This window comes from Pecten maximus, chromosome 19 (genome assembly GCF_902652985.1).
Source record: "Pecten maximus chromosome 19, xPecMax1.1, whole genome shotgun sequence".
Classification (NCBI taxonomy): Eukaryota; Metazoa; Mollusca; class Bivalvia; order Pectinida; family Pectinidae; genus Pecten; species Pecten maximus.
In genome coordinates, this window is record NC_047033.1 from 27,435,705 (window position 1) to 27,451,292 (window position 15,588).

The 15,588-nt window shown below is 39.0% G+C and overlaps 2 protein-coding genes and 1 long non-coding RNA gene across 3 annotated transcripts in view; 2 read left to right on the top strand and 1 right to left on the bottom strand.

The window, feature by feature from the left end:
• Positions 1–6,266: 6,266 nt before the first annotated feature.
• Positions 6,267–6,779, top strand: LOC117317496. The gene has a single exon (XM_033872308.1). The coding sequence runs from the start codon at positions 6,267–6,269 to the stop codon at positions 6,777–6,779; it is 513 nt and encodes a 170-aa protein (XP_033728199.1).
• A 348-nt stretch (positions 6,780–7,127) lies between these two features.
• Positions 7,128–15,588, bottom strand: part of LOC117317340 (low-density lipoprotein receptor-related protein 2-like) — a 132,073-nt gene continuing 123,612 nt past the window's right edge. The window contains 3 exon segments of the mRNA XM_033872140.1: positions 7,128–7,451; positions 11,230–11,353; positions 13,919–14,006. Coding sequence (XP_033728031.1) covers positions 7,239–7,451; positions 11,230–11,353; positions 13,919–14,006 — 425 coding nt within the window. The 3' untranslated portion in view covers positions 7,128–7,238.
• On the top strand, positions 14,885–15,270 carry LOC117317341. The gene is made up of 3 exons (XR_004530167.1): positions 14,885–14,955; positions 15,006–15,115; positions 15,205–15,270. It is a non-coding gene; the product is annotated as an uncharacterized LOC117317341 (long non-coding RNA).

Below are 15,588 nucleotides of genomic sequence, written 5' to 3' on the forward strand. Positions count from 1 at the left end.
TATCCTGTGAACAAAGTAGTTATCGCCTGTCAAGCTGACACCAAATACTGTTTGTTTAATTCATCCAGATTTGCCAAATATGAAATGATGTAAAAAAAATTACACCGGAATACTTCTTATCACTTTTTCAACTTTCTTTAAAAAATATCAGAATTTTTCTCTCGACATCACAGGACACGAATACTGAAGTATTCATTAGATGGGTTTTTAGAAATATTTTTGGATAATTAAAAGTATGAATTATCCACAACACTTCAAGGCATGCTAATTAAGTAATTTATTGTAACTCCAACCAAATATCTTCTGTCTTAAGAGACGTCTACTGTGTCAGTTGTATGTCAAAGTCTGAACTTTGTCTTTGCTCCCATCTATCTGATTGGATCAAGATTTGGGGCTTCATCCTTAAATGGGTCAACACAGAGGTCAAAGCTTGACAGACCATAGACTAGAATTGACCGTCCTGTCTGACCCTGTAACAGGCCAGACTGAGGTTAAACCATATTTTTCCTGTAATAAGCCCATATCTAGCTTGTTACGACTTACCCTTGTCTATTAAAACTCAATAAATGCTTATGCTAATGAATCCTATATCGTCTTGCAAGGAGCCCACCTCTCACTTTGGGTCAAAGTTAACTTTATTATCTGGGCTAATTACAGGATTGATACAGTGCATGACCTTTCACATCAGGCTGGGTTCAAGGGTCAGACTTCGGGTCAGGGGTCACCTTGTTTTGTTGGTATATATATATAGAGTGTATATTTTATTAAATGACCTGTAGATTATATATATATTTTTGTGATCACTTTCACTTTCATTGTATAGAATAACAATGGTGTTCTAATTGTTATATTTTGGTGCATATACCTAATATATAATGATATACATATCACTCCCTGGTAAGAAATTATTTGTAAATTTTGGATGAAAAATGACATGTAAATAAATAATTTTACTTAGATCATATTTGTATGTTGTCTTTAAACAGAAGATTATATTTGTATGTTGTTTTTCTACGGAGGGGCCGCGATGGCCGAGTGATTAAGGTGTCCCGACTCTGGGTTGCAAGTTCAAAACCAACGTTGGGCAGCTGCCTGGTACTGACCGTAGGCCGGTGGTTTTTCTCCGGGCACTCCGGCTTTCCTCCACCTCCAAAGCTGGCATGTCCTTAAATGACCCTGGCTGTTAATAGGACTTTAAACAAAATAAAACAAAACAAGAGGCCCATGGGGCCTGTATCGCTCACCTGGTTGGATTTGACCAAATGTCAAAATAATGTTCATGTTCAATTCCTTTTGTTTGTTAACCTCAAACAATGCTATTTATGGTTATATCGTGGGGATCCCAACTGCTTTAAAGAAATAATGAAGTCCAGACTCTCTGAGTTTACAACATGCATTTATAACTTTATGACTAGTAGTGATTTAAAGGAATTACCTCTATTTCCCATATGGGGCCCCGCCCCTTTGGCCCCTTGGGGGTCAAAGTCACCATTTATGCAAAATCTGTTCCCCTTCCCCCAAGAATGTTTCTGACCAAATTGGGTTCAAATCCATTCATAACTTTATGACTAGTAGCGATTTGAAGGAATTACCTCTATTTCCCCATTAGGCCCCGCCCCTTTGGCCCCTTGGGGGTCAGAGTCACCATTTATGCAAAATCTGTTCTTCTTCCCTGAAGGATGTTTCTGACCAAATTGGGTTCAAATCCATTCATAACTTTAGGACTAGTAGCGATTTGAAGGAATTACCTCTATTTCCCCTAATGGGCCCCGCCCTTTTGGCCCCTTGGGGGTCAGAGTAACCATTTATGCAAAATCTGTTCCCCTTCCCCAAAGGATGTTTCTGACCAAATTGGGTTCAAATCCATTCATAACTTTATGACTAGTAGCGATTTAAAGGAATTACCTCTATTTCCCCATTAGGCCCCGCCCCTTTGGCCCCTTGGGGGTCAGAGTCACCATTTATGCAAAATCTGTTCCCCTTCCCCAAAGTATGTTTCTGACCAAATTGGGTTCAAATCCATTCATAACTTTATGACTAGTAGCGATTTAAAGGAATTGCCTTAATTTCCCCTATTGGGCCCTGCCCCTCAGGCCCCTTGGGGGTCAGAGTCACCATTTATGCAAAATCTGTTCCCCTTCCCCAAAGGATGTTTCTGACCAAATTGGGTTCAAATCCATTCATAACTTTATGACTAGTAGCGATTTGAAGGAATTGCCTTAATTTCCCCTATTGGGCCCTGTCCCTCAGGCCCCTTGGGGGTCAGAGTCACCATTTATGCAAAATCTGATCCCCTTCTGCCAAGAATGTTTCTGACCAAATTTGGTCAAAATCCAATAAGAACTTGATGACTAGTAGCGATTTAAAGGAATTGCTTTAATTTCCCATATTGGGCCCCGCCCCTTTGGCCCCTTGGGGGTCAGAGTCACCATTTATGCAAAATCTGTTCCCCTTCCCCAAAGGATGTTTCTGACCAAATTGGGTTCAAATCCATTCATAACTTTATGACTAGTAGCGATTTAAAGGAATTGCCTTAATTTCCCCTATTGGGCCCTGCCCCTCAGGCCCCTTGGGGGTCAGAGTCACCATTTATGCAAAATCTGATCCCCTTCCCCAAAGGATGTTTCTGACCAAATTGGGTTCAAATCCATTCATAACTTTATGACTAGTAGCGATTTGAAGGAATTACCTCTATTTCCCCATTAGGCCCCGCCCTTTTGGCCCCTTGGGGGTCAGAGTCACCATTTATGCAAAATCTGTTCCCCTTCCCCAAAGGATGTTTCTGACCAAATTGGGTTCAAATCCATTCATAACTTTATGACTAGTAGCGATTTAAAGGAATTGCTTTAATTTCCCATATTGGGCCCTGCCCCTCAGGCCCCTTGGGGGTCAGAGTCACCATTTATGCAAAATCTGTTCCCCTTCCCCAAAGGATGTTTCTGACCAAATTGGGTTCAAATCCATTCATAACTTTATGACAAGTAGCGATTTAAAGGAATTGCCTTAATTTCCCCTATTGGGCCCTGCCCCTCAGGCCCCTTGGGGGTCAGAGTCACCATTTATGCAAAATCTGTTCCCCTTCCCCAAAGGATGTTTCTGACCAAATTGGGTTCAAATCCATTCATAACTTTATGACTAGTAGCGATTTAAAGGAATTGCCTCAATTTCCCCTATTGGGCCCCACCCCTCAGGCCCCTTGGGGGTCAGAGTCACCATTTATGCAAAATCTGATCCCCTTCTGCCAAGAATGTTTCTGACCAAATTTGGTCAAAATCCAATAAGAACTTGATGACTAGTAGCGATTTGAAGCAAATGTTGACGGACGGACGACGGACGACGGACGCTGCACCATGGCATAAGCTCACCGGACCTTCGGTCCAGGTGAGCTAAAAATCTACAGAAGATTATGTTTATTTGTATGTTGTCTTTGTGTGTGGTCCAAATCTGTATGACCTAAAACTGTTGTTGAGTCATAGTGTAGAGTAAACTACAACAGCTACCAGATAAAGTTAAATGCCCGAGTATCTCAGTATTACTCGAACACATTTATCCCGACAGGATCCAGTGTGTGTAGTTGGCATATCCAATGGTATTCCCTGTCTGTTCTAATTTTGTTGGGAAAATCTGGGTCGGATTTTACAACCTCGATAATTTGACACCATAGACATTTGCTGTCATGGTTTGGTAGATTGAAATGGTTTGTAACTGGTGGGTCTTTGTAACAGTGTAAAGAGAAGTAAATAACTAATGACTGATGCAGGCCCACTGGGTCTTTTGTATAGATGAAGGATAAGGTAGTGCCTTTATCGTCTTGGGAGATGTTGGAAAACAAACAGTGAGTCTAGTCTTCAGGAACCTAGGGTTCTTAATACACAGGTGTATCAACCCACAGTATAGGTATGTCTTATTACCCAATACACAGGTGTATCTACTCAATACACAGGTATATCAACCCACAGTACAGGTATGTCTTATTACCCAATATACAGGTATATCTACCCACAGAACAGGTATTTCTTATTACCCAATACACATATGTTATGTACATGTATTAACATTACAGGTAAGCATTATTACATATTCTACCATGTTTGCTATGCAACGCCAGTTTTGATTGGTTTAAAACGATGTATTATTTTCCAATAACCCACGCTCGTGCCAATAATACACGGTCGTGAGTCACGGCTATTACAATTTTATATATCTAATATTCATCTATTTTATAAAAGGTTACTATAGCCGAGTGGGCTAATGGGTTAGTCTTTAAATAAATTTTTATAACGACGCGAGTTCGAATCCTACGGAGGCCCCCCCTTCTTCTTTTCTTCTTTTTTTTTTTCCTTTTTTTTTTATCCTTTTTTAAAGATGCTCTTGATCGTAGTACTGTATTGTCTGTACATTTCATCAACAAATAATGCAATACTCAAGAAATAAATTACAAGGTTTTCTCGGGGTTTCTTTGCTGTTTTTCTATTAGAAAGAGGTCAATCTCAGAACTAAACAGTACATGGTAGAATAGAAATAATCAACTTTGACTCGTGTATTGTTGCAGGATATAGAACTCGGACTCGGATATTTTGCAATTGTAATTAATAACTCAGGCCTGCGGCCTTCGTTATTAATTTAATTGCAAAATATCCTCGTCCTCGTTGTATATCCTGCAACAATACACGAATCATCGTTACTTATTTCTTAAATATACAGGTATATATACCCATATTACAGGTGTGTCTAATTCCCAATACACATACCTAACAAACATTACTACAGTGTATAACACAAGTATTTAAACACTGAGGTTTGTAAAAATGACCCACACTGACCTATTGTACAATTTAAATCTTCATTTCAATTTGAGTTTTGTCGATAACCTCACACAACCATGAAATATTTAATGCCGTCTGAAGAGGTAGCCCTAAACATTCAGTCTTGTACATAGATCTGACCTTTGTTTGCCGATCTGAAGGACTGTTTGGACACAAATATATTTTGATCAAATCTGAATCTTGAGAACAAGAAAACATCGGATTCATCAACATCACAAGAGGGAAAGAAATGGGCTGTGAATTCCAAAGCTGTCGGAGACGAATAGTTGGACAAGATGATGCAAAATTCTGATGATTATGATGGAAAGGTACGGATCATCACAATAGCCCTGTGACATTGGTTATCGTTTGAACAAATAATTCAACATTTCATCAAAATGGAAACAGCCATCAGTCAAATTTCTTGCCATTTAAAGGGCTCGACGACCTGTATTTACAAGGGGAGAGAACTGGGATATTATTGCGAAAAATGCCAGAAACAGGTTTGTCAAAATCGCATTTCCTCTATTCATAGAGGTCATTTTCTTTGTGAGCTCATGTGCATCATGCCTCAAAAGAAACAAGACATTGAAAACTTTATTGATATATTAGAAGATGACCTGGTACAAATCAGGAAATACATCACCTCTACTGATACACTCCTAAAAGAAAATGACAGCACATTTGAGAAACTGTCACATCAGCTGCAAACGGACAAATTAAAACAAGGTCTTGACATGCTTACAGCAAAGACACTCTCCCTTTATCAGAAAATGAGAGAGGACAATGCCAAGCTCACACAGAATTACAAAGAGGACCTGGAGATGTATGACAAGCAACTCAAACAACAAATACAGGAGTGTAAGACAGCACTTCAGCAGGGTTCTCACATAGAAATCTACGATACAGAATGTGAAATAGATTCCCGAATACATCTCCCTGTTAAACCTGTTTTAGGAACTACCAAATTCACTCCAAACAAACATCCTCAGCATCACATTGAACTGGCCTTCGGGGAAGTTATCACCTCAGGTCAAGGTCAAACATCAACTGACCTAGATTGTTCAGTCTCAACATCAGATGAGGGTCAATCCTCTACAGCACAACGGCCAGAATGGAAGAAAGCAGTGACAAGTATAAACTCCTGTCAGAGACCAAGGTGGTGGAGGAGTGGAAGTCTTCTTGTGGCATTGAATCTATATGTCCAACCACCGATGATCAGGCATGGACCAAGTTCGGTGAAATATTAACTCTCCTGGACAGGAACGGCAAGGAACTACAGCAGATCAAACACAGCGCTGATATCAAGGACATCAGTCTATCGGCTACAAACAGACTATGGATCATGGACAAAGAAAACAACATTATGGAGCTGGTATCAGAACAATTAACATAGATTTAAATTCAAGGAGGAACCCCAGGTGTATATGTGTTACAGCCAGTAACCATGTCATTGTGGGGATGGCCAAACACATCTCCAAATTTACCACACAAGGTCAGATGGTGCTCACTACAATGGCTACAGGGACTGGGAAACCATTAGTGTGTACACCATACAGGATCACAGAATGTCCTGTCACTCACAATGTTGCAGTGATTGATTTCAGTGATTTCAGTGATGGTGGTGATGGAAACAAACATGTTGTTGTCATGGATACGGACTTCCAAAAACTGTTTGTATACAGAGGCGACATCCCTTGTACATATAAACAAACAACAGAAACAGGATGTGAACCATTTAATCCCATGGGGCTGGTGGTTGACAGTTGTGGGAACCTCATCATAGGAGATAATAATAACCATGTAATCCTACTCCTCAGAGGCGATGGTGAGTTCCTCAGGATCATCCACACCGACACGTATGGTCCACGGGCTGTAGGAGTTGACAGTGAGGATGTAGTTTGGGAAATGTTTTCGTTAAATGTAAAACTACTACAATACAACAGACAAACAGAGAAATGTAGGTTATCATGAACTCTGTGTATATACAGCATGGAATGTTGTGTCGCAGAAATAAAGACCTGTCTTGTCCCAGCATCATGAAACCATGTTTGACTCTAAAATTGTCTTAACATTTAACATTTAACTTAAATAACTTTTAACTTAATACCCAATCACAGATAAATTCAGGAAAAGTGATTGTCATAAATGATAAGCTGTAAGCAAGGTCATCAGTCTAAAATTATTTCAGGATCCTGGTGTCTAAAGTTTCCCTGCCAGGATACAAGTGAAGCAGTGTCTAAGAGTGAAAACAAGGGGAGGTAACTGAGGGCCAGATTTTTGTTCTCCAGAAGTACTAGTCCTGACAATACAGAATCAATACAATTTTTTAAAAATTTTATTATAAAAAACTAAATCAGAAGATGATCGTATAAAATGTGGCACACATGAGTCTCTTTGGTAATATAGTTTCCATGGCAACTCTTGTCATCGTCACGTGCTGTCACCTTGGAAATTTATGTCATCAAATGATGTGCTATCCTGCTGAGCATCGCCTCCTGATTTCGGTGTGACTGGGGATGGAGGTGGACTGGATTTCTCTTCCTGTTTGTCCTCTTTAAAGTACATAGGATTACTGAAGGTAGTGAAGGCCACGCCCCCCTCCTCACTCCCAGGGATCCCCGGGCTGTACGGCTGGGTCGTATCCTAGCAACCACAAATTAAATAATTGTTAGAAACTTTATACAATCTTAATCATAGATTTTTTTTCAAACAAAACATCATTATATAAGTTTTTAGGTTTTTTTTGTGTGGACATTTTTCTTTTTTTTTTTTCTTTTTCCATGTAAATGGTGGAGATGAGATCTGAATGTTTCCACCCGGTACATAACTTACTGTATCTGTTGTTGTCTGGTCGTATGTAAATGATGGAGACGAGATCTGAATGTTTCCACCCGGTACATAACTTACTGTATCTGTTGTTGTCTGGTCGTATGTAAATGGTGGAGATGACTTACTGTATCTGTTGTTGTCTGGTCGTATGTAAATGGTGGAGATGACTTACTGTATCTGTCGTATGTAAATGGTGGAGATGACTTACTGTATCTGTTGTTGTCTGTAAATGGTGGAGATGACTTACTGTATCTGTTGTTGTCTGTCGTATGTAAATGGTGGAGATGACTTACTGTATCTGTTGTTGTCTGGTCGTATGTAAATGGTGGAGATGACTTACTGTATCTGTTGTTGTCTGGTCGTATGTAAATGGTGGAGATGACTTACTTTATCTGTTGTTGTCTGTAAATGGTGGAGATGACTTACTGTATCTGTTGTTGTCTGGTCGTATGTAAATGGTGGAGATGACTTACTGTATCTGTTGTTGTCTGGTCGTATGTAAATGGTGGAGATGACTTACTGTATCTGTTGTTGTCTGGTCGTATGTAAATGGTGGAGATGACTTACTGTATCTGTTGTTGTCTGGTCGTATGTAAATGGTGGAGATGACTTACTGTATCTGTTGTTGTCTGGTCGTATGTAAATGGTGGAGATGACTTACTGTATCTGTTGTTGTCTGGTCGTATGTAAATGGTGGAGATGACTTACTGTATCTGTTGTTGTCTGTCGTATGTAAATGGTGGAGATGACTTACTGTATCTGTTGTTGTCTGTCGTATGTAAATGGTGGAGATGACTTACTGTATCTGTTGTTGTCTGGTCGTATGTAAATGGTGGAGATGACTTACTGTATCTGTTGTTGTCTGGTCGTATGTAAATGGTGGAGATGACTTACTGTATCTGTTGTTGTCTGGTCGTATGTAAATGGTGGAGATGACTTACTGTATCTGTTGTTGTCTGGTCGTATGTAAATGGTGGAGATGACTTACTGTATCTGTTGTTGTCTGGTCGTATGTAAATGGTGGAGATGACTTACTGTATCTGTTGTTGTCTGGTCGTATGTAAATGGTGGAGATGACTTACTGTATCTGTTGTTGTCTGGTCGTATGTAAATGGTGGAGATGACTTACTGTATCTGTTGTTGTCTGGTCGTATGTAAATGGTGGAGATGACTTACTGTATCTGTTGTTGTCTGGTCGTATGTAAATGGTGGAGATGACTTACTGTATCTGTTGTTGTCTGTCGTATGTAAATGGTGGAGATGACTTACTGTATCTGTTGTTGTCTGTCGTATGTAAATGGTGGAGATGACTTACTGTATCTGTTGTTGTCTGGTCGTATGTAAATGGTGGAGATGACTTACTGTATCTGTTGTTGTCTGGTCGTATGTAAATGGTGGAGATGACTTACTGTATCTGTTGTTGTCTGGTCGTATGTAAATGGTGGAGATGACTTACTGTATCTGTTGTTGTCTGTCGTATGTAAATGGTGGAGATGACTTACTGTATCTGTTGTTGTCTGGTCGTATGTAAATGGTGGAGATGACTTACTGTATCTGTTGTTGTCTGGTCGTATGTAAATGGTGGAGATGACTTACTGTATCTGTTGTTGTCTGGTCGTATGTAAATGGTGGAGATGACTTACTGTATCTGTTGTTGTCTGGTCGTATGTAAATGGTGGAGATGACTTACTGTATCTGTTGTTGTCTGGTCGTATGTAAATGGTGGAGATGACTTACTGTATCTGTTGTTGTCTGGTCGTATGTAAATGGTGGAGATGACTTACTGTATCTGTTGTTGTCTGGTCGTATGTAAATGGTGGAGATGACTTACTGTATCTGTTGTTGTCTGGTCGTATGTAAATGGTGGAGATGACTTACTGTATCTGTTGTTGTCTGTCGTATGTAAATGGTGGAGATGACTTACTGTATCTGTTGTTGTCTGGTCGTATGTAAATGGTGGAGATGACTTACTGTATCTGTTGTTGTCTGTCGTATGTAAATGGTGGAGATGACTTACTGTATCTGTTGTTGTCTGGTCGTATGTAAATGGTGGAGATGACTTACTGTATCTGTTGTTGTCGTATGTAAATGGTGGAGATGACTTACTGTATCTGTTGTTGTCTGGTCGTATGTAAATGGTGGAGATGACTTACTGTATCTGTTGTTGTCTGGTCGTATGTAAATGGTGGAGATGACTTACTGTATCTGTTGTTGTATGTAAATGGTGGAGATGACTTACTGTATCTGTTGTTGTCTGTAAATGGTGGAGATGACTTACTGTATCTGTTGTTGTATGTAAATGGTGGAGATGACTTACTGTATCTGTTGTTGTCTGGTCGTATGTAAATGGTGGAGATGACTTACTGTATCTGTTGTTGTCTGGTCGTATGTAAATGGTGGAGATGACTTACTGTATCTGTTGTTGTCTGGTCGTATGTAAATGGTGGAGATGACTTACTGTATCTGTTGTTGTCTGGTCGTATGTAAATGGTGGAGATGACTTACTGTATCTGTTGTCGTATGTAAATGGTGGAGATGACTTACTGTATCTGTTGTTGTCTGTCGTATGTAAATGGTGGAGATGACTTACTGTATCTGTTGTTGTCTGGTCGTATGTAAATGGTGGAGATGACTTACTGTATCTGTTGTTGTCTGGTCGTATGTAAATGGTGGAGATGACTTACTGTATCTGTTGTTGTCTGTCGTATGTAAATGGTGGAGATCACTTACTGTATCTGTTGTTGTCTGGTCGTATGTAAATGGTGGAGATGACTTACTGTATCTGTTGTTGTCTGTCGTATGTAAATGGTGGAGATGACTTACTGTATCTGTTGTTGTCTGGTCGTATGTAAATGGTGGAGATGACTTACTGTATCTGTTGTTGTCTGTCGTATGTAAATGGTGGAGATGACTTACTGTATCTGTTGTTGTCTGTCGTATGTAAATGGTGGAGATGACTTACTGTATCTGTTGTTGTCTGTCGTATGTAAATGGTGGAGATGACTTACTGTATCTGTTGTCTGGTCGTATGTAAATGGTGGAGATAACTTACTGTATCTGTTGTTGTCTGGTCGTATGTAAATGGTGGAGATGACTTACTGTATCTGTTGTTGTCTGTCGTATGTAAATGGTGGAGATGACTTACTGTATCTGTTGTTGTCTGGTCGTATGTAAATGGTGGAGATGACTTACTGTATCTGTTGTTGTCTGTCGTATGTAAATGGTGGAGATGACTTACTGTATCTGTTGTTGTCTGTCGTATGGAAATGGTGGAGATGACTTACTGTATCTGTTGTTGTCTGGTCGTAAATGGTGGAGATGACTTACTGTATCTGTTGTTGTCTGGTCGTATGTAAATGGTGGAGATGACTTACTGTATCTGTTGTCGTATGTAAATGGTGGAGATGACTTACTGTATCTGTTGTTGTCTGTCGTATGTAAATGGTGGAGATGACTTACTGTATCTGTTGTTGTCTGTAAATGGTGGAGATGACTTACTGTATCTGTTGTTGTCTGGTCGTATGTAAATGGTGGAGATGACTTACTGTATCTGTTGTTGTCTGGTCGTATGTAAATGGTGGAGATCACTTACTGTATCTGTTGTTGTCTGGTCGTATGTAAATGGTGGAGATGCGATCTGAATGTTTCCACCCTCTCGGTAAGTAACGGCAGTGCCTACACCAGGCTTCAGGTCTTTTGCCTTGAGCAACAGCTTCCTGTCAAAGAGAAAAGGAATATCGAAATGTAAGTATGGTTAGATGATACTGACGGGGCCCCTATTTGGTTCATTGTCTTTTTAGACCTCAAAAAAATCCAAAAAAAACAGTCCTAATGAGGAAGCAATGAGTGAAGTTTGACCTTAATCGGTCAACTTTGATTCGAGTTATTTTTCCAGAATACAATTTTCTATTCATAGTAACAGTGACCTTGATGTTTGACCTTTTGATAAACATGCATACTGAGTAATACTAAAGTAATTCATGTTTCCTACCACCCCTGACTAGTTATTATGGTCCTTTACAAGTGTCTGGAGTTTGATCCAAATCTCTCAAGGAATGAAGCCTCTAGACCACTAACAATGATGATAACCAACAATCCCGACACTCATATTTGTCCAAGATTATATGGTCCTAAATAAGAGGCAGAAACAATGATGATAACCAACAATCCTGACACTCATATTTGTCCAAGATAATAAGGTCCTAAATAAGAGGCAGAAGTTTGAAGAAATCCCTCAAAGGACCTATTAGAGCACTGAAAAGAATTTTCCGGGAAAAAAAAAAAAAAAAAAAAATAAGGATGACCTTGACCTGGTCCCAATGACCTTGAAAATTGTCTGAGAAACCAAAATATAATGGTCCTTTATAATTAGGTGGAGTTTGATCAAAATCCTTCAATGAAGTCACTAGAGTACAAAAGTGGATTTTGAGTGTGACAATCAAATCTCTTTAACTGAACCTATTGCCAGGAAACCCATTCTGTTTTTATTATATAGTGACCGACCTTTGATTGACCTTTAAACCTGATATGAAATCCAAAACAAGCACTCCTGATGAAGATGTTATTGTTTAAGTTTAAGCTTGCTAGGTCCATTTTAATTGTCAGGAAATTGATTTTGTCTCATTCAAAACTTAAAAAGACAACAAACCATATAGAAGAATTTCAGATTTATTTAGTAGTACCTTTTGGCCAGTAAGCCGAGACGTCTTATGTTTGGTTAAGGGGAGAGAGGAAACTTGGGCTATAATTACTTAACCAGTAAATAGTTCTAAAGTTCTAAAAATAAACAGTTATTTACATACAAATTTTTGAACAAATACAATTATTTTGTTTCATTATTTGGTTTTGTAATTATTGCAATTCTGAAATTTGATTCAACATTCCTTATTTGGGTCAAGGCTAGATTCAAGGCTGTTTTCAATTGGACGAAATAGGTCAACGCTAATTTCATTGGTCAATTTGTCTTAAAAGGATGTGGGGACCAAGATCAAGAGTCCCTATCTTCACTGCAGCATTTTGGCGCCATGGAAAAATTTTGTTGAAATTGAAATAGAAATACAAAGAATTCAGCTCTCTCCTCCCCATGCGTTCAAAGTAATCTTGTACACATTGACATTGGTATCACAATTTTATATGTGAGGAACTCAGTTTATATTTTCGTTTATGAAATATTTTGTTTTCAGTGCTTAATTATGATTTATCTGGTAGCAAAAGATGATACACCATATTATATTACGAAATGTTTACTCCATATATTGTGTAACCTTTTGTGTTATTTGTTATAATTTAAGCTGGTCTGTAACTAGAGCACGGAAAAATCCTATCTCCCTCTTACATAGTAAGGGGTTGGGGCAGCCCGCTCGCAGCCCACACTTTGTTTTTTTTTTTCTTTTTCTTCCTTTTTCATGATTTGTTAGTAAATTTGTTGGTGGTATTTGTTGCCGCACCTTCACTCTAAAAATCTTTATGTGATGGTTTGTAACATTTATTAACAAATTTGATTATTGAAGGTTAATTAATATTCGACATTTGTAATAAAAAATTATCCAAAAAATAATCCTTTACTGCAATCAATAAATTTCCGCAAACCCTTAATGAGTTCGCCATTCCTGCCAATACCATTGTGAGTTTGTTGTCTTTTTGAGTAAACACAGCTTCACTACATGTGGTGGTCTGGGTGATGAAATACAGGAAAAGAAATTATGGAGGGTAAAATTATATTTTTATAAGAAGATACATTAGGTCAACATATGTCCTGTGATTTTACTGTTGTCCGACATCTGGTATAGGGGTGACAGGAAACTTGGGCTACATATAATTTCTAAACAGGTAAATCATATACATAACATATATAATAGTTCTTAATTTTCATTGCACAAAATTCTTTAATTTACAATATTATAACAACATACATTATGCACTAGGGGCCGTGGTGGCTGAGTGGTTAAGGTGTCCCGACACTTTAACACTAGCCCTCTATCCCCGCGGTGGCCGAGTGGTTAAGGTGTCCCGACACTTTATCACTAGCCCTCTATCCCCGTGGTGGCCGAGTGGTTAAGGTGTCCCGACACTTTAACACTAGCCCTCCACCTCTGGGTTGCGAATTCAAACCTACATGGTGCAGTTGCCAGGCACTGACCGTAGGCCGGTGGTTTTTCTCCGGGTACTCCGGCTTTCCTCCACCTCCAAAACCTGGCACGTCCTTAAATGACCCTGGCTGTTAATAGGACGTCAAACAAAACAAACCAAACCATTACGCCCTTGTCCTCTGCTTTACTTACCCGCGCTTTTTGAGGAACCAGAGGAAGAGGATAAGACCACAGATGACGACAGAGATGACGATGATGGGGATTATAATGGCAGTCACAGCTGTAATAAACGACAAAACTAGTGAGAATTGTAACAAGACATATACTGTAGGCCTTTTGGTTACTCAGAAGGTAACATGTCATTTTAATACCAGAAACTGGATCCAAGCATAAAAAAATCTTGTTTGTTATGGATAATTTATTTTTTCTAGACACATTTTTGAGCAATTAAAAAGAAGAAAATTCCTACCTAGACATATATCCTGTGATAAGTCCAGGGGCCAATTAATAATTTTTGACTCGAAGTTTGGGATGGATTATTATCAGACCATCAGATGAATTTTGTCAACAACTATACAGGGATCTGCAGCAGGAACGTGTGGGCTAATATTACCAGCAGTGTGTTATTACTAGAAAACACTAAATTCCCAAAATAACAGGAAGATATGATGTTTCAAGTTATAATATTTACATTTACACTGCAGCCCCACTATATAACTTTGCCAAGCTCACTTGAAGGTTACGAGTCAATAACTTCCAAATCTTTATTATGATGTCATTATTATAGTGACATCATAATTGTAACGTCGGCGATAGCGAAAGATGGCTGTTGAAAAGGCTGTTCCGTCTTTAACGATAATATTTTTTTCATTCATCGTAGAAGCAAAATTTCTGGATATAGTCTTTTAAAAACGTTGTCAAATGTAAATATAAGCATTGAATTACTTTCAGTTGGAAGTTATGTGCTGATGAATGCCAACTGGACAAAGGCAAATTCAACATGAAGCGCTAGTGCGCTTCATTAAATTTGCATTTGTCCAGTTGGCATTCTTCAGCCCATAACTTCCAACTGAAAGCAGTTCATGCTTAAATAGTTATCAGAATAATGGGCGGATATGATGTTCTCAAGTTGTAATAGTAATTAGAATACATTGTAACAGTACAATAAATTCAAAACTGAGAAAATTTGCTTTAAAATCAGTAGGTAGAATTTTATTGTAATGTTAAAGGTAAATATCCTTACTTGGAGATCCGTCCTCTATCACTAATCTGACGCGAGGTAAATATCCTATACTTACGTGGAGATCCGTCCTCTATCACTAATCTGACGTGAGGTAAATATCCTATACTTACGTGGAGATCCGTCCTCTATCACTAATCTGACGTGAGGTAAATATCCTATACTTACGTGGAGATCCGTCCTCTATCACTACTATACTTACGTGGAGATCCGTCCTCTATCACTAATCTGACGTGAGGTAAATATCCTATACTTACGTGGAGATCCGTCCTCTATCACTAATCTGACGTGAGGTAAATATCCTATACTTACGTGGAGATCCGTCCTCTATCACTAATCTGACGTGAGGTAAATATCCTATACTTACGCGGAGATCCGTCCTCTATCACTAATCTGACGTGAGGTAAATATCCTATACTTACGCGGAGATCCGTCCTCTATCACTAATCTGACGTGAGATAAATATCCTATACTTACGTGGAGATCCGTCCTCTATCACTAATCTGACGTGAGGTAAATATCCTATACTTACGTGGAGATCCGTCCTCTATCACTAATCTGACGCGAGGTAAATATCCTATACTTACGTGGAGATCCGTCCTCTATCACTAATCTGACGCGA

Coding starts and splice junctions, on each gene's coding strand:
- LOC117317496 (XM_033872308.1), top strand. CDS start 6,267: ATGGCCAAACACATCTCCAAATTTACCACACAAGGTCAGATGGTGCTC.